The 18,760-nt window shown below is 52.2% G+C and overlaps 1 protein-coding gene and 2 non-coding genes across 4 annotated transcripts in view; 2 read left to right on the forward strand and 1 right to left on the reverse strand.

Annotated features, from left to right (window-relative positions):
* The first annotated feature begins 3,144 nt into the window (after nt 1-3,144).
* VAC14 (VAC14 component of PIKFYVE complex) overlaps nt 3,145-18,760 on the forward strand; it is a 59,155-nt gene continuing 43,539 nt past the window's right edge. Inside the window, exons 1-10 of one of the 2 annotated variants that reach the window (XM_041458889.1) lie at nt 3,145-3,269; nt 6,617-6,767; nt 7,268-7,435; nt 8,125-8,187; nt 9,151-9,258; nt 10,046-10,155; nt 11,124-11,230; nt 12,223-12,357; nt 12,621-12,773; nt 14,821-14,875. In XM_041458889.1, the coding sequence (XP_041314823.1) occupies nt 3,166-3,269; nt 6,617-6,767; nt 7,268-7,435; nt 8,125-8,187; nt 9,151-9,258; nt 10,046-10,155; nt 11,124-11,230; nt 12,223-12,357; nt 12,621-12,773; nt 14,821-14,875 (1,154 nt within the window). In that variant the 5' untranslated portion in view covers nt 3,145-3,165. Of the gene's footprint in view, nt 3,270-6,616; nt 6,768-7,267; nt 7,436-7,622; nt 7,763-8,124; nt 8,188-9,150; nt 9,259-10,045; nt 10,156-11,123; nt 11,231-12,222; nt 12,358-12,620; nt 12,774-14,820; nt 14,876-18,760 lie in introns of those variants that run through there. The other variant, XM_041458890.1, reaches the window with a different exon arrangement.
* TRNAG-GCC lies at nt 5,627-5,697 on the reverse strand. The gene has a single exon. It is a non-coding gene; the product is annotated as a tRNA-Gly (tRNA).
* TRNAG-GCC lies at nt 13,785-13,855 on the forward strand. Its single transcript has one exon. It is a non-coding gene; the product is annotated as a tRNA-Gly (tRNA).

The following is an 18,760-nucleotide window of genomic DNA, read 5'->3' on the forward strand; positions in this document are numbered from 1 at the left end:
GATAACAGGGACCTGCAAGCAGAGCTAAGAGCCCTGCTCTTTCTTCTCCACCTCCCTCCACCTGCTTCTGGCAACTTTTCTCTGCATTCCAGGGTCTGCTCATGAAGGTGCTGTGCATCAAGAAGAGGCAGACAAAAAACCTGTTGGGATTTGATAAGACCCAGCTGGAAATGGGTCTGCAGGTGGGAGAGCAGGTCACTGTGGCTGAGCAATCCTGAATGCCCTCCCCACCCCTCCTGAGTCACTTTGCAAATAAGTGAGTGTGGTTTTAGGCATGAGACTGTTTTTTAATCTGTAACCAAAATGTTAGAGTGCTTGGCATGAGATGGTCTGTGAGGCAGTAGTTGCTGTTAGACAGAGCAGAGCAGAAAAATGAGGATGATATTTTAGCCTGTCTAAATCACTATAAAGACAGGGCAACATGAGGTAGCCAACTGGAAGTGTTTGAGATGTGCTACAGCTGAGCTGGGGCTTTCCAAGGACAATGGCTTAGATGAAGCAGTTTCTGTGCCAGCACGTCAGCAGTCATGATTTCCTCCTTGTTTCTGTAAAATGAGATGATTCTGGGTAATTCCCTGGGGTGTATGAAGCTATTTTATGCTAAGGGAGTGGTTGGAGCCCTCATCCAAGAGAAGCCCAATTGCTCTGCCCTGGGACCTCTGTGGTGGAACTCTGACCTGGCCCCAACCTTTTAGTGGCTGAATTGGAACAAGGGAAGTCAGCTTTCTGCCCTAATAAGCAATTCCTTTTTAAATGTCCTTGGAAATAATCTTTACTGATGGTGGTGTTGATTTATTTTTGCCTTCTTGCTTTTGTATTGTTTTCATGCTGTGCTTCTGCTTGTTGCATATGTCTCCTATCACTGCAGCCAGGGGATTTGCCATGTCTCATCTGGTGCCTCATTTTTTACCTGCTGTACTGCATGATTTAATTAAGTGAAATGATTTTAAAGTGTTATTCTGGAAGGCTCTGTCTCTTTGAAGCAGATTCCTCTTGTGAATGGCCCTAAGTCAACTGGGATGGAGAGGGGTGAGGGGGGCTTTGTTGTGGGGTACAGGAGCACCTGCCAGGGAAAACACAGTGGGTGTTTTGCTGCATTGCTTGCCTGGTGGGAAGTGGGTTAGTGCCAGCTGAAATTATTTCTGTGCCTCTCCTGCAGCCGCACAGAACTAAAGCCAAAAGCCTGACCTTCACTACCAGTGGAGAGGAGCATCTGCCTTGGGTGAGGGTCCTGTGCCCAGGCACACTCTGTGCTGTGCTTCAAGAGGCACCTGCTGGGGGATTCAGAGAAACTCCCTCTGGTCCTTTGTAACGATGGCATCGTACCTGTCCACGTGAGGACCTGCTCAGGGAACGGCCTGGTCTGGGAACCAGTGCTTGTCCCATAAAGGAAAGGTCCCCCAAAATACGGCAGACCTGGGAGCAGGTCTCAGAAATTCTTTTAAAGCAAATGACTGACTTCTGCTCTCCAGGAAGGGAGTTCTTCTTGGCAATGTGATTTTCTGACCAGTCTGTCCTCTTCAGCTAAGCACAACACAGGAAAGGTGGTGGGGGATTTTCTGCCGTGTCCCTCAACTCACATTTTGTTCTCATGGGCATGTGCGATGTCCCAGTTTCATTAGACTGTATTTGATCCCTGTTTACTACATTTTAATTAACTTGGTTGTGGTTTAATTACATTCTGCTCATTACTTTCAGTACCTTTTTTTTTTTTTTTCTGTCTGATTTTACTTGACCTTTGTGCTAAGTGTTGTGTTTGCAGCAGGGAGACGTGCTGCGTTCCCTGTGCTGGACCAGTGGCACTGTGGTGTCAATCCATGTGCCATCCTGTACTCACACCTGTGTCATTGTGCTCTGTGTGTTCCCTTTTCTCACTTTATTTTTGAGCACTTTTGTGGAGAAAGTAAATTCATTAACCATAAAGTGTGATCATCCAGAGAGGGAAAACATGTGCCCTGCTCTCAACTTGGCCAAGCAACAGCCAAATATTAGATGTGGTTTTCTTCCTTGGGCTTTCTGTCCCCCAAGCTTTTCTCATGGAATCTTTGCAGGGTTTCCTCCTAGCAAGTTGTAAGAAGCTTTTTTGTTCTTCTGGACGTGCTAGGTTTAGTTGTGGGGCATTATCACCACATCAGTGGACCCTATGAGGTGTTTGCTGCATGTGGGAAGGTACCAGCCTGAACACAGGCAGCCCTTGAGCCCACAGCCTGCCAGCAGAAGCCAAAATTCCTCTTTGGCTCAGCTTTCCGTATGGCAGGAGCTGGCTGGAAGCAGATAGAATGAGAGCTGGGCATTGGCCCTGCAGAAAAGGCTCCATGGTATGCAAGTGTCAACTCCTGTTCCTACCTTTATCAAACCTCAGATAAATCCACAGTGAGGTGCAGATTCCTGGCACAGCTGCTCACCACATCCATCCCTTTTGCTGTCAGTCCTGTCCTTGCCGGTAATTCCTGTTTAGTCTGGACTCTGGTTCTCCCGTGGTACAATACCTCCATGCTGGATGTGCCAAGGACTCCGCACGAGCTTGAAATTAGATGTCCTGGTCACCTTCAGGAAGCACCCAGTGAAGTGTGAGGTGGCCAGCTGTGCTGGCACAAGAGGGGGAATCCTTGGGGCGGGAGATGTTTGGACAGGCACAAACAATCGGTCTGCACAAGCTGAAGTGCTGCAGCCTGCACCAATGCCCCACGCCTTGGGACTCAACCCTCACCCACTAAGGAGCACCAGGGCATTCGAACCAAATATTTCACTGGCACTTGAGGGGAATTTTTAATAGGTATAGCTGGGGACACTTACTAACATCTACCGGTGTGTCTGTGTGAATGCATGTGGGAGTTTAATTTAAACACTTAACAGATAATTGAGTGGCTGTTACGGTTACAGCAAAGTCTGTCGAATCACTTTGTAAATGTCAAATTAATCCGTGATTAAGGGCCGCTAAATCCTTTTAGACATCAGCCTGTGGCCAGGACCGGACTGTGCCCCTCGGGCTGGCCGGGCGAAGGCGTCTCTCCCTAATGACGCTCCTGCTAATGAGCCGGCTGTTAATGAGCCGGGGGTGCAGCGCGTCTCCGCGCCGCGCGGGGGCGCTGTGCGGCGGGGCGGGGTCACGTGTGCGCGCCTGCCGGGCGGGGTCACGTGGCCGCCGGTGGCGGCGGCGGGGCCATGAACGCGGAGCGGGACCTGTCGCCGCTGACGCCCGGCGTGGTGCGGGCGCTCACCGACAAACTCTACGAGAAGAGGAAGGTGGCGGCCCTGGAGATAGAGAAGTGAGCGGCGGGAGCCTGCGGGGAACCGGGAGGGCAGCGGGGATGAGGGCGGTGCCGGTGCGGGCGACCCCGGTGCTGGGGTCAGGGAGCCCGGCCCGGTGCCCCGGGAAGGGCGGGGAGAGGTGTCGCGGTGCTGGGGCTCCCTGCGGCCCCGGGGTGGCGGGAGCCGGCCGGTGATGCTTGGGTGGGTCCAGCCGTAGAGCGGGCGGCGGGAGGGAGCGGCCCGGTGGGAGCCGGGCGCTGCGGGGATGGCGCTCACCTCCGGGCTACCGGCGCTGCTGGCCTGGCACGCTGCGGGCCCGGCAGCCCCGGAAAGGGCTGAGGTGACGCGGCGACCCTGTCGGGGACAGCGCCGTGGGCGGTGCTCGGGCAGGAGGGATCTGTCCCAGAGCTGCTCCCTGCCTGCCAGCCCCGTCCCACCGGGCACCGAAGCTCATCCCCGAGTGTGCCAGCTCCTGGGTGCCAGGGAGCACCCGCTGGCTCCGGGCGCGTCCCAGGAGCCCCTGGCAGAAGGCTCATTCCGCCGTGGGTGCCCGCTGCAGTTGCACAGCCGTGTGCGAGGTGAATACGTGAGTGGCATCCCTGTAGGAATTCCTTGGAAATGTACTGCTTGCTCTGCTGCGACACTCCTGTGCCTCTCCCCCGAGGGCTCACCCAAACGTGTCCCGTGCTGGATCCTGCCTAGAGAGATGGGAAGGGTTACTATTGCCCCTGGCCATCGGGTGTTGCCCTTGGTTCTTCCTGCACAGCTGCTGTTCCAGCAGATCTGGGGCCTTCCTTTTGGAGCGTGCCAGGCAAAGGTCTGCAGGCACCTTCTGCTGTGGCGCTGCCCCTCTGGTGTTGCTTGCGTGTGTTCCCTGCCTGTCTTTTCACCCTCACTGTGCTGGTCTGGGTGCCGTGCTTGGCCACAGCTTTCCCTGGGAAGGACTGTGTCCTGCCTGGGCATTGCCTGAGAGCTCAGCTCCTGCAGGAGATCTGAAACCTCGCCTCAGGGTGCAGCCCAGCACAGGGCTGGGGGTGGTGGTCCAAACTGGTGGGTGAGTTTTGGGTGGGAGATGTGAGGCTGCAAGGGGAGCAGTCAGGCACTCGGGGCAGTCGGTGAGGTGGGGATGGAGTTGCTGTGCTGAGAGTTCAGTGGGGGATGTGGTGTTGGAACTGCCTGCCTCGAACACAGAGGGTGCTGTTTGAGAGGTCAGCAGAGAAAAATGGCACCTGGGACAAGGGGAGTGTGTGCTCTGGTTCAAACCCAACCCAGCGAGCCCCTTCTGCTGTTTGGTGTGTTTAGTTTTCTCTCATTTTCTCTCTTTGTTATAGGAATAATTTATTGTGGGTGGATTGCAGTGTTGCCAGGTGGGATTCTTGCAGTGTCCTCATAACTCCAGCCTCAGGAGCACTTGAGTAACTTCTTTGCTGCACTGTGAGGGGTGATACTCTGTGCCTTACCCAAGCAGCTCTGCTCCAGCTTGCTCTGGCCCAGGATTAAGGGTTTATGCTGGCCTTACACCAACCAAAGTCTGCTTTGGGGTCAGGCAGTTCATCTGATCAAGCTGGACGTGCAACTTGGGAAGAGTGTGAGGAGGAAAAAGGCAAGGGCCAACCTTTTCTCTGGGTTTAGTTCATCTAAAACCCATCACAGAATGGCCCCAGCAGCATCACTTCCATGTCCATGGCATCAAGCCAGGAGAGACTTGCTGCCTCTTTACTCAGGAACCACCTCCTGCTTCAGCTGATAATGCAGGAAGAGCTCCTGATGCTTGCAGGCTCTGATGCTGCACTTTTTGCCTCATTAATTAAATCTTGAGTCCTTTAAACTCATGAAGGAAGTCTGTAAAATTACTCTTGTTTAAACAAAGCTGCATCTGTAAAACGCAGGTAGTAAAATGATCACCCCAATGGTCTGTCTTCCTCAAGCTCAGTGTGTTTCTCTTCTTGGAGCAGGACTGGAAATGGAGCCATTATCCCTAAAGCAGTCTGTGAATGTGGATCAGGCTGTAACTGTTGGAGAACTTGGCTTTGGACTAAGGAGGGACTGCCTGGTATCCCCAGGGCAAAAGGGAGCAGCTGCTTTGCACAGAGTGAGATGAGAGCAGAGCTGGTGTTTGTAATTTTGGAGAGGAAAGTTCATAAACATCTTCTGTAATGGTTTTCCTGAATTATAAAGTGCAAGACTGGCCAGTGGACCTGTTTAGCAATGTGAGATTCATTTATTGCCAAAGAAACCCTCCGTGGAGTTAGCCAGTGAAAGCTTTTGCACCTTTTTTTGGCAGTTAAGGTAAAGATGATTATTTAGGCAGTTTTTGAGGTGCCTGAGTCTGCATTGTGGACAGAAATGCAAGCAAAAAGGAGGAAAAGAGCGCTGCATTGGCCGGGAATCGAACCCGGGCCTCCCGCGTGGCAGGCGAGAATTCTACCACTGAACCACCAATGCTCCTGCTGCCTGCACAGCTGCCTGCACAGCTGCCTGTGCCCCTGCCTGCACAGCTGCCTGCACAGCTGCCTGCCCAGCTGCCTGTGCCCCCCTGCCTGCACAGCTGCCTGTGCCCCCTGCCTGCACAGCTGCCTGTGCAGCTGCCTGCGCCTCCCTGCCTGGCGAAGAGCTCTGCCAACAGGAAACTGGGGCTGAAGGGCTGGGTGGGCAAGCTGGGACTTGGAAGCAGTTCTGTAGGCAGGAGCAGGGATATGAGTCTCTTCATCCACAGCGGATGTGTTAATTATCTCTGGATAATGAGCTGCAAGTTCCTGGGGAGAAGCAGGTATTGTATATGGAAACTGTGTTGGCTTTTTGTTAAATATTGGGCTGTTTAGGAATATATTGAAATATACTGTTAGTAGTAAAGTTAAATATATGGGATATTAACTGAAGCACTGTATGGGTGGCTGGAAGGGTTCAAAACCGTGGCACTGTGTGTAGGCCTGGTGGGCACCAATTCCCTGCCAAGCCACCAGCTGGGTGTGTGCTGAGCCCCCATCCTGTGCCATGCTGGGGGTAAATGATCCTGATAACCTGTGATGTTGGAGAGGGTGTTTGAAGACCTGGTAACTTCTCTGCAAGCACACAGCTGCACTGGGTTGGCCCTTGAGAGCACATAATGGGCTGAGAGTTTATGAACAGTGTTGGAGGGTGCAGGCTGGAGCAGCGGGAGGGCAGGGAGCTGCTGGTGGATGTGAGCAGAGAGGAGGGGAGAGCTCTGGTTTCACTTTTGGCTTCCTTAAGGATTCCCCATTTCAGTACTGCTTTCTCTGGTGTTTATTGTGGCTGAAAGTCCCTGTTTCTGTCACCAAGCCCCTCAATGTTTGTATCAGCCAGAACCTAAACCTCCCTGTGTGCCTCCCTGTCCTGTCTCCAGGCTGGTGCGAGAGTTTGTGGCTCAGAACAACACATCCCAGATCAAACACGTGATCCAGATCCTGTCACAGGAGTTTGCGCTCTCCCAGCACCCCCACAGCCGGAAAGGAGGGCTCATTGGCCTCGCTGCTTGCTCCATTGCCCTGGGCAAGGTAGGTATGGTGGGGTTTTTGGCTTGTGCAAGTTGTGGTGAGAGAACAGCAGCTCCTCTTGTGTGATAGGAAGAGTCAGGCTGGTGGCCCTGCAGCTCCCCAGCTCCCTCCCTGCATTGCAGCCTACAGCTGCCTTGTGTTGGAGTTTCCCCAGCACACCCAGCCACACACCCTCTGGGCCCAGGAGCACTTTCTGGCCTGGGTTACATCTTGGCAGCTGCCTAGGTGTGGTTAAAGGGCTTCTGTCCCTCTTCAGTTTCCAGCAGTGAGACTAGGCTCAGCAGGTTGGGTACTAGTTTGTGTTAAAAGAGCTGACCAGAGTTGCAGCTCTTCCCTCTCCTGCTGTGCGCTGCTGACACTGGCCCATGCAGAAATCCATCTGCATAGGTGCACTAAAGCCATCACAGGCCTGAGTATTTGCAGTATGTTCCGGGGCAGCACAATCTCTTCCCACTCTCTGTGGCATGATCCTTAGCTAACCAGACTCCTCGTGCCCCCAGGACTCTGGGCTGTACCTGAAGGAGCTGATTGAGCCAGTGCTGACGTGTTTCAATGATGCTGACAGTCGACTGCGGTACTACGCCTGTGAGGCTCTCTACAACATTGTCAAGGTGGCCAGGGGCTCTGTCCTCCCACACTTCAATGTGCTCTTTGATGGCCTCAGCAAGGTAAGAAGCTTCCTCTTAACCCCCGTGTGCTTTTTGAGGACTAGTCGTCGTCATCATCTCCAAGTCAAGAGTTGTCCAAGGTTTTCTTTCCAAGCAAACTGGTTTACTTTGACCCAGACAGGTCTGAAGGACAGAATCACAGAATATTCTGAGTTGGAAGGGACCCACAAGGATCAGCAAAATGAGCAGTTTCTACACAGTAGCCACTAATACTGTGGGTATGAAGTTGATTGTAAGATACTTTGTTGTCTGTCCTCACCTCCAGGATGTATTCTCCTGCTCCTTGTTGAATTGTATTAGAAAATGAGCCTGAGAGGGCTGCTGCAGGTAAAGTGGCTCTGCACACTTTGGCTTTGTTTGGTCTGTAGTGTCAAAACTTTGTGTGTCTGCCTTTGCAGATTTTCATGGTTACCTGCATTTCTCTATTCTTTGAGAGTGTGACTGCTGGCCCATGAAAACCTGCATAGCTTGGGGAGGTGATGTGTGCTTGATCTCCCTCTTAGGAAGTCTCTCAGGAGAATTTTTTGGAGCCTAATAAGAAGTTGGAAATAAAGAGACTTCTATATGTCTCTCCTTGTATTGTCAAAGGAGAGTAACAGTCCTGTGAGCCTACTGGGAACCGTGCTGCAGAGCAGGGGGCAGGCCTAGGACCCACTGTTGCAATGTTTCTTTGTTTCTGTCTTTCACAGCTGGCTGCTGATCCTGACCCAAATGTCAAAAGTGGCTCCGAGCTCCTTGATCGCCTCCTCAAGGTATTTTTGCTCTCCAAGAGTCCTTGGTGCAAGCTAGTGCCATGTCCTGGCTGGGAACACATCAGTTCCCAAGGCTGCAGCTGCTAAAGCCATCCCACCTCAGTCCTGTGGCTGCTGTAAAAACATTTTATTCTCTCACTGACTGCAGCATCTTCGATCAAGGCTCTGGTGGCCTTCTCAGGCAGCTGGGTGGAGGGGCTGATGGGTTAATGCAGTGCCATGTGTGCATTCAGCTCATGGGAGCAAGGTTTGAGTCTGAGGGTTGCAGTGCTGCGCCAGGCAGCAGGAGGGCTGTTCCTTTGCTTTCTCTCCCTTGCCTAAGGGAGTTATAATGTGAGTGGAGTTTCTGCTGCTACTTCAGGATGTGGGCTTGGTTCCCGTTCCTGTTCTAGGTGCTGATGGGCTTTTACTGCCACAGACCTCCCAGTTCCTTTTCTGCTGCAGTTCAGAGGTGAGCAGGTACCAGGTCCTGCCCTTGCTCCTTGTTATCACAGCAGTCCGCTGCTGCAAACTATCCTGTTGGGAGATCTGCTCCACTGCATCACAGCCAGAGACTCGGCCATGCAGCAAAATCTACCAAGCGTGTGGAAAGAGCTGTAAAGGGAAGTCAGGGGACTCTCCCACCCCAGTCCACATGGCTGCATCAGAAGTGCTTCCTCATGTGTGCAGCACAGCACTGAGGCATGAATCAGAGAAGCTTCCCATCTTCCTGTTCAGCCGGGCTGGCACGCAGCAGGCAGGAGCATCCCTCTCTGGGTCGTGCTCAGCATTAGTCTCTGCCTGAGGGAGATTGCCAGCTCATTGCCTGGATAAAGCTGCATGATTCCTTCTCCTCAGGTCTCATGATCTGCAGACTCATGCTTGTCATCTTTTTCCTGTCACATGGCTTCAAAAGACTGGGTTCGGGTTGCTGCATGCTGCGTGCTGGCAGTCATTCTAACACCCTCTGCTTGGGCTCTGCAGGATATCGTGACAGAGAGCAACCAGTTCGACCTGGTAGGCTTCATCCCACTGCTGCGGGAGAGGATTTACTCCAACAACCAGTACGCCCGCCAGTTCATCATATCCTGGGTAGGTACACAGGGTGCTCTGTGTGCCTGCCACTCTGAACTCCAGGGCATTGTGTCCCATCAACTTCCCATGTCCAGGCAAACTGCAGATATCCACAGCGATGGGTGAGCTCAGGCACCTGGATTTATTTGGGCAGGTTTTTAAGGCAGCAGAGTTTTTTACCTGCTTCTTTAAAAGGCCTGCTCCTGTCACCTTGTTGTTGCTGGCAGGGACATGGCAGTGCACTTCTGTCAGCCTGTTCAGGACATGGCACATCAAGTTAGAAAGTACACTCAAAGTGTCGCTTGTACAAATGGACATACTGTGCTCTAGAGGTTATGGTCTCCCAAGGGATAGTGCTAGGCTGCTTTCCATCATGCAGAGGTGATGGAGAGATGTTGCTCTCCAGGAGTCAAGGGATCTCCACGTGCTCTCTCCTTTCTGTACAAAGCAGGAGTTCTTGGTGCTTGGCTGAAGTCTGGGGAGATGTGTTCCCCTGTGCTCCCCCTCTCAGCCATGCCGTTGCCACCCAGGGTCTGCCTGGATGTGTCTTGGCAGTCATTCCTGATTCCTGCTTTGTTTAGCAGAGTTGTGATTGGAAATATAGCACTGCTGCAGGCTGATTGCTTGTTTGCTGTGCTAGTTTAGCTGCTTCCCAAGATGAGCAGCTCCACAGTGTCCTCTTTTCCTTCCCCCTACCCCACACAGCTCAGCTCTGAATTCCTCAGTATCCTGCCACATTTGGGCTGGTGATGTTAGTCGGTGTCTTGAAAACTCACCTCTTCTTTCATATTCCTCCCTGATCTAGATCCTGGTCTTAGAGTCCGTGCCTGATATCAACCTGTTGGATTACCTTCCAGAAATCCTAGATGGACTCTTCCAGATCCTGGGAGACAACAGCAAGGAGATACGGAAAATGTGAGTGTGGAGGCTGGCTGGTTGCAAGGACTGTGTCATGCTCGCTGTTCACCCATCACTTTTTCTATTGATTTTCAACTCTTGTGTGTAAATGCAGTGAAACTCCATGTGTGTGGTGGGAGACAAATTGGCTTGGGCAGTGGATCAAAGTGTCCCTTGGCAAGGGTCTCCCCTGTCCCGTGGTCATGGAGGATGCCATTCTCTGAACTGGGGGACAAACTGTTTTGGCTTGGTTGAGTTGTTGCCTTCCCAGCACCTGACTTCAGAGCCACAGAGGCTCATGTGTGGTTCTAGGATGGGCATGAGCTCTCTGAAGAAACTTGCAGCATGAGAAACTTTCTTGGCAAGGCAGAGCTCCAGCCTAGCATCTCCTGGCTGGAGAAGAGAAGCAAGGATTGGGAGTTTGCTGCACAGATACACTGCTGGTCCCAAGACAGAGGCATTTTGAAGCGCATGAATGTCTACGTGTTCTCATGGAAGTCAAAGGATCTTGGCATTTTGTGGTGGGAGAGAGTGGCCGGACTGGTTTCGTAGGGCATAAGTGGCGAGACTGGCCTGGGTCTATCCTGCTGCACAGCCTTTCTGGATCCTCCCTATCTCTTTTTTTTCCCAGCATCCACATGTCAAGAAACAAGCACTGAAATCTTTGGGTATCACCTGCCTCACTGCTCCTCATCCCAGGCACCTCCATATCCACAGAACTTGGGTGGCTGTGGGGGAGCTGTGGAAGCTGCGGGGGGCTCTTTGCTGCCATCACCTCTGTCCTTGCACCTGTGTGCAGTCTCTGCTGTGGGGCAGGGTGAGCTTGTCAGCCTCATCTTTCGTGCCCCTGCCTCTGTGCAAAAACACTTCTGCTGTGCCCCCAGCATCCCTCCACATGCATTTGGAGAAGACAGTCTCTATAAGTTCTCCCTAATTGCTCTGTCTAAGGTGATCGAGCGCTGACCAGCTGCTCTGCCTCTCCACAGGTGTGAGGTGGCTCTTGGGGAATTCCTCAAGGAGATCAAGAAGAATCCCTCCAGTGTGAAGTTTGCAGAAATGGCCAATATCCTGGTGATCCACTGCCAGGCAGCAGGTGAGTGCACAGGACCAGGCAGTAGCACCAGCCTCCTGGTTTGTGGTGCCGACTGTAGATTCAGGCCAGGAGTTTTCCAGCAGGCTGTTCACCAGCTCAGCTACTCACCTTTTTTTTTTGTCACTGTTCATGGAAATTCCACTGAAAGGAGGGAACAGACAGCTCTCCTACAGTTGCCACAACTGCTTTTGTACTGCAGATCCCCCAGCCACAACACAGGTCTGGCATCCTCCAAGAGGGAGGGGCCTAAAAAGTATTTGACACCTGTGGATATCCAGCACTTCTAGGAGGATCTCTTTAAGGTCTTGCTGTAACCTCTGGTTGCACTTGGTGCATAGGTCAGAGTGTCAGGGATGTGTGTGGGCTCTGTGCCAGTGCTGCACTATGGCTCCCTTGGGTCTGCTGTGTAGGCAGAGGGTTACAGCTGCAGCTGGATGTGTTTCCTGAGAAGGATCTTGTTCCCAAGTTTTGCTCATTGTATTCTGTAAATGCTGTTGAATGGGTGTGGGTTTCCTGGGAGATAGAAAAGTATAGACGTAGATTGGTTGCTCTTGATTAAACAAACTTCAATTAATTTACACTGTTTAAGCTTAAAATCTGGCCTTGCATCAACAGAGTGCCATGGCAATGGTGCCTTTTCCAGAATTTAGGGAGGTTGTTAAAACCCCACCTCTAGGAGTGATGGTAGACCCAGACACACAGGTGCAGGGGGTGTGACTGAAGAAATGTCATGCATTGGGAAGCTTGACAGAATACTTGTAAATGAGGAAACCTGCATTATGGGTTGAACTGGGTTAAGTGAAACCTAATTATTGTGTTTCATCTCAAGCTCACTGGAAATTCTGGTCTCACTGATCTCCTCTGGGACTAAATTGTCTCAGATGAGCTTCTCCCGGGATGGAGCAGAGGCAGCTCCTTGCTTGCAGGTGGTCCTTGGCGTGTGGAGCCTGTGATGCCCTTTCCCTCACCCTTGTATGTCTCGTGTCTTCCAGATGACCTGATCCAGCTGACAGCCATGTGCTGGATGCGGGAGTTCATCCAGCTGGCTGGCCGGGTGATGCTGCCCTACTCCTCAGGGATCCTGACCGCCGTCCTGCCGTGTCTCTCCTACGATGATCGCAAGAAGAGTATCCTTGTAGCTCAGAGCTGCTCCCATTCCATTCCTGCTACAGCATCCCGCAGGGAAGCACCCGTTCCAGTGCCTGTGTCCTGCCCTTGTGGTGCAGGAAAAGTTCTCACGCCAAGTGCTGGCACCCACACTGGCCCTTTGGATGTGAGGGGGCTTGCAGTAGCTGGGCTGGGGCAGCTCTGGTGGGGCTGCAGTGGCTTCTCCATGGTCAGCACCTGCCCATGTGTGGGACTGCGTGTTCCTTACACTGCCTTCACTCAGACATCAAGGAGGTGGCAAACGTGTGCAACCAGAGCCTAATGAAGCTGGTCATCCCAGAGGATGATGAAATGGATGAGGCCAAGCCATCAATGACCATACCAGCAGAGCCCACCTCGGAGGAGTCCGACTCCAGGCCAGAGGCAGTGACCACCGGTGAGTCCCAGTTGGTCTGGACCAGTAGAGGTGTCAGGAACGTTAAGGGAATGTTCTCAAGGGAAGTTCTTGAGTTGGTTTGGTGTCCTGGAGCAGCTAAGAGTACATGGGACCTCTGTGCTTTATTAGGAAACATGTTGCACAGATGATCCTCTGGTGAGACAGACATGCTTGTTGCAAGCTGCATGAGAGAGTCATTGGTCTGACCTGGAGCCCAAGTGGTGCTGCACTGCTGTGTGCCTTGGTGAGCATCCCCATCCTTTCACCATGCTCCCCTTCAACATAGTTACCAAGTTGACCTGAAAAAGATCATTTGTAGTTTGGGAGCAGGCATCATCACCCAAAGAAGAACTCAGAGAGCTGTATTAGTCCTGGGAGAGCATCAAGACGTTCATGGAGGATATGTGTGGTGGGGAAGGGTTAAGTACAGAAAGGAGAAGAATTTTGGATCCTTTCCAGATTCATGGTGCTCTCCAGACCATCTTGCAGGTATTGTTCCAGTCCTAAAATTTCGAGAACGTAAGAGGTGAAAGTTTGCAAATGGGATGGGAGACCTGAAGGAGAGTTCAAGTGAAAAGAAACTAAGTGGTCCCCATGAATCAGTGCTTAGGAACAGCAGTGGTGTTAGCCGCCATCCAACATCCCTTGGATGCTGTTGTCCTGGCATGACTAAACATTTCTTCTGGCACAACACATCTTTGTTGTTCAGGTGTGTGAAGTACGTGTTAATGTTTAAATCACAAAGGCTCATCTGAGTTCTTCTAAAGCTGCACCTTCGGCCCAGTGCTCTCCTGTAACACGCTCAGTGGCTTTTGGAAAATCCTGCCATGAGAGGGAGCAGGAGGATGGGACGAAGACTGAGGGATTTCCTTGTCCGACAGCAGCAGTGGGATGTGGGGAAGCTGGGAGCTGCTGGGGGAGCTGCGGGGCAGGGGGCGGTGGCAGTGGGGTGTGGGCAGCAGTTGGGGTGGCAGGAGCACGCCGCAGGCGCGTGGGGCAGCGCACAGCGCAGCATTGGTGGTTCAGTGGTAGAATTCTCGCCTGCCACGCGGGAGGCCCGGGTTCGATTCCCGGCCAATGCAACATGCTTTTTCCTCCTTTTTTTTGTTTTTTATCCATAATGTGGACCCAGGCACCTCAAAATATCAGTCTAAATAAGCATCTTAGTCTTCAATAAAGGTTCAAAAGCTTTCATTACCTAACTCTGTACAGTATTTTTTACTAGATGAGGTAAAGCAGAAGAATTTACTGCCGTAGCAGAGCAGTATTGTATATCTTGTATTAAAATCTATCACAGAAGAGCTTTAAAATATCAACAGAAAGCTTAATTGCTTTATTCTCAGCCCCTGTGATGTCAAATTGCACATTGAAGCAATCAGGATCAGATAAAATTATGATGTCTTTCTATGAGAAACTCAGCTCTGTTCCTTGGGTGTGCTGATGTGGTGATGTTGCTTGTGTGAGTAGAGGCTTTTGGCACAAGGGGGCACAAAGAGTCAAGTTCATCTTGTAATGCTTTGTCACCGTGCTTGTGAGACCCAGTTTTAGCATGGAGCAGAGGTTGGAAAGCTGTTTGAGTCGCTTGGCTTTGACCTGGAGTCAGGCTATGGCCAAGTGGAGATGTCCTGATTTGGAGTCTACTTTCACTGTGCATGTGGTATATCTAGGATTTGAAATCAAGAGGGTCAAATGCAGCCCTGCAGTTCTGAGCTGCTTCTTTGAGAATGGTTGAAACCATCAGCAGGATGTGTCTGGTCTCTTCAGGACCCAGTTTGGGGCAGTGGTCTGAAGCTGTGCCTATCTGCATTTTGCTGGGTAAGTGCAGTTCTGTACCAGCTTGTCTGGCAGCAGAGAAGGGCTTGAAAAGGAGAGTAAAATGCAGGCAGAAGGGATCCCTTGGGTCCCTGGACCCTCAGACAATGACTGGTGGTGTCTTTGCAGAAGGTCATGCAGCTCTCCAGCCTCCCAGTCCTGCTGTTTACCTTCCCCATCACCAATGTAATGTACATCACTAATGTAGCTGTGTCTCCTGTTTTTCTGCCCCCAGGTTCTCTGGATGCCTCTGGTGACTCCAGCAACAGTGGTGTCTTCACAGTAACCAGGTAGGGGCTGTTTGTTGCTTCAGAGGGGCTTGAGAAGAAGAGAAAGCTTCTTGGGGTACAGATAATGACTGACAGGGGCTGGGCTGGGGCTGGCTGGGAGGCAGCTGGGGTCTCTTGGGTCCCAGGAGGGTGGATGACTGGGGATGCTCTAGGAGCTGACTGCTTCTCTCTGATGTATTTGCACCAAAATGTCTTGACTGTATGATGAACTGAGGTGTTTCTTCCCTGAAGAGACTGACCGTGTTCCATGCTGCTGTCTTGGCAGCCTGCCAGAGCCCAGGCCCATGGGGCTGGACCTGGGGCTGCACAGCTCTTGGCCACCTGCCAGCCTTTTGTGGCATTTGTCAGCCCTGTACCAGTTCTGTGCCCAGCACAATCTCTCCTGCAAATACCTTTCTTCCCATCCAGCTATGTGAACTGGGGGACAGCTCCATCTGCTCTAATAGCTTTCCTTTCCTCCTGCTGCCTGCAGTTTCTTTGCTCAGAGGTAGTGATTTCCAACACTTTAATTGTGCTGATGCATATTTTTATTTGTTGTTGTGATCCCTAAAATAGGATTGCCTTGCTTTAGCTGCATCCTACCAGCGTGATGCCCATCACAATACATCCCAGAGCAGTGCAAGCATCAGCTTTTCAAGTTGATGGTCTGTACTCTCTGTTCCTTTTTTGCATTTCTGCACAGTCCAGCTACTCCTTGGTCTTAATGATGCCCTTAATTTTTTTTCTCTCTTGGAAGTACAGGTAATTTCATTGGCACCTGAATGTTGGTTTATGGTGGTTAAACGATTTTCCCTGGCTTTTTTGTGGTTGGTGTGCCCTGACCCTGCTCAGTCCTTGAAGTTTAGCAAGTGCAGAAGTGGATGTGCATAGGGCTGAAATGGAGAGCTGGGTGGGGAAAGAAAAAGAAGAGGCATTGGGTCAAGAGGACAAGTGATAACCATGGCTCTGTCCTGAAGATTTTGTACATGAGGGAGAGGGGGAATGAAAATTGAAGAGGGTCAGAAGCAGGGAGAACTGGGATGACTTGTCCTAGTGTCAGTGAGAGCTGGAAGGAGAACAGCTGCTCGAGCTGAAATGTTCTGTCAGCATCTCAACCACCAGCGAAAACCATCTAGGACAGAAGGCAAGACCCTCTGCATCTTTGAGACCTGATTGCGCAGAGGGACTTTTTGGTGAGCCCCCCTTTGCCCTTTTCAACAGGAGACTCCAGTCTTTACCTTGGGGTTTACCTGCCCTTGTGACCTCTCTGCTGGTCCAGTGTTGGGACCTCAAACATTTTCACCGCTGCATCTGTTTTGGGGACTGACACAGGACTGGGGGAGGGCTGTACATGGCTGACAGGAGCCCTGGACATCTGCCTGGTGCTCCATGCATTGCTCAGGCATCTGGCTTGGCGCTGGAGCCGGAGGAAGGCGGGAGCTGGCACCCGTGGCCATTAGCAGCCATAATTCACACCGGAGAGCGGCAGCTGCCGGCACGCTGAATGCCCACTGGGTGTCAAGGCAGGACCGCAGGAAGCCTGTTGTGTTGCTGGGAAAAGCTGGAAAGCCTGCAAACAGAGGAAGTTGCAGCTGCCTTTTAAGATGAAGTCACTCTGCTTCTGTTTTTGTTCATCCCCCGTTCCCCCCCGCCCCTCAGCTTCCCCCAGCGATCAAGTGAGGGAGCATGGCCGAGCGCCAAGCATGCAGCTCTCACGCCCCCTTCCCCTGCCCTCCCCGGCTGGCTGCAGAGGGACAGTGCTGCTGCAGCAGGGAAGGGAGGACCTTGGTCAGTTGGGGCAGAGGAGATCGTGGCCTGATGTCTGCAGAGGGCCATGTTCTGAGAGGATGCCATCCAAGAAGATGGCAAGGTCTGAACTGCTCAATACATGGATGCTGGGCACATTCCTGTGGCCGCAGACTGACACATGCAGCCACCCCTTGCTCCTAAAACATGCTCCAAAATTCTTCCCAAATATTTGCCAGCTTTACTTGGAGGGAGTTTCCTGGTGGCATCCACTAGGAGATGGAGACTGTGTCTGTGCCAAGAGAGAATCTGCTGCTTGGAGAGCCTGTCTATGCAGGGCTGGAGGGGTTTTGGGGTTCCCCATCCAGATGGGGGTCCCACTTCTAGCTTCTGCAAAAAGTGTCACTGGAATTGGACCAGAACCACGTTTCAAAGGCACTAGATCCTTCTCATGGCCTGGCTGAGCATGCTGCTGCTGTGTTAGCTGGTGTGAGCCTGGATCAGGAAGGGGAGGTGGAAGCATGGCTGCTGGAGCAGAGCCCGGGCTTCCTTCCGTTGGTCTGAGCTGCCACAGGAGAAGATCCAGATGTCTGTCCTGCATCAGTGGACCAAAACAGCTGGAAAGTGCCTTTTAGGCTCTTGTAACTGCATTGGTGTTTCAAAACGAAACCTGGACAGTTTGAGACTTCCTGATGGTGCTACTGGGCAGAGGGTCGGGCACAGCTGGAAGCTGTCAGTGTTAGGCTGTCTGCATGATGGGACAAGGTTGATAGGATCACAGTCCCTCACCAAACTAGATAAGGGACATGAAATCTCCAAGAAGAACCTTTGTGATACTTCCTAAGGCAAGGAAGTCTTTTTGCTTTAGGTGGTGGTCAGAAACACATGGACATGTAAAGCTGTGTGTTGCTCTGCAGAAAGGGCAAGTGGCTGCCACGTGGCTGAACTGCCCGAGCCTGCAATTAAACCAGGCTTTTAAATGTGGTAGTTAGTGCTTCTTACAAAGCTAAAATAGCTGCTGCTTGTCTCATGCTGGAAGTTGCTGTATCCCCATGCCCAGAGCCTTGGTTGAGGATAGAAATGGTGTTGGGTGCTCTGCAGTGCCCAGAGATTGGTTGGCTGAAGGCAGCATGATGGCTTGCTTTGAGCTAAGGCACCAAGTCTGCCTTGGAATCCCATTCTCCAGCAGATTGTTTTGCACAGCCTTTAGGTCCAGGGTGGCTCATCCTGGCCCTTCTCTCCAGCCTGGAGTGAGGAGATGGCTTCCCTTTGCTGCTCTCACTTCATGCTTGGGTGGGTGAGCTGGAGGGGAACCCCAGGCACACTGCCCCAGCCCTTGTCACAGTGATCTCCAGCTTGTTAGACTGGATGCCTCTGCCTAGACCTTGGCCTCATCGCTTCCCTGGGAGATCTTGGAAACTGCAGTAAGCAGAAGGAAGCCAAGAGCACTGAAATGAGAGCGATGAAGGACAAGAAAGTGGCAGCTTGTGGGACCAATAGCAGAGAGGAGCTATTTACCTCCTGGCCGCTGGCTCAAGCCGGTTGAGCAGCACAGCTGCCAGCCTGTATGGGAGCTGCCCTTGTGACTTGGACCACAATGAAAGAACCTGGGTATTTCCACCCTTGGCAAGGCCATTTTGCTGGGCTTGCCTAAAGGCTAGAGCCCGGCCTGGACCTTGTCTGAAAATGGGGTCAGGAAAGCAGCTGGGCCAGGCAGGAGGCCAGGAGAAAGATGACAGCTCAGGCATTGGCAGAGAAAAGGTGACTGCGAGGAGAGAGAAGGCAGAAGCCCTTGGAGAAGTGAGAAAATGGGTTGATAAAGGACATGGAGTGAAAAACATTGCTGTGGGTTGAATGTAGTGGGAAAGTAAGCTCAGTTCCCATGCTGAAGGGTGCTTTCTGAAATGGGGGGATGTGCTGTGGGATGGGTCCTCTGCCCCACCACTGAGCTTGAGCAAAGACTCCCAGTATTCAGAGGTGAGAGGCTGGCACAACCCCATCATTGCTCAATTTGCCCTAAAAGCATGTTCTCGCTGTCACAGGCGAACAGCGGGGGCGGTGCCAGGGCCACGCTCATCCTCAGGAGGAGAATCTGGGGTAGTGGGTTAGATGGAAGTGATTGCATCTGACATCTGCCCTGCCGCAGATGCCGGCGCTGGG

This window comes from Pyrgilauda ruficollis, unplaced genomic scaffold, assembly GCF_017590135.1.
Source record: "Pyrgilauda ruficollis isolate IOZ18807 unplaced genomic scaffold, ASM1759013v1 scaffold13, whole genome shotgun sequence".
In the NCBI taxonomy this organism is placed as follows: Eukaryota; Metazoa; Chordata; class Aves; order Passeriformes; family Passeridae; genus Pyrgilauda; species Pyrgilauda ruficollis.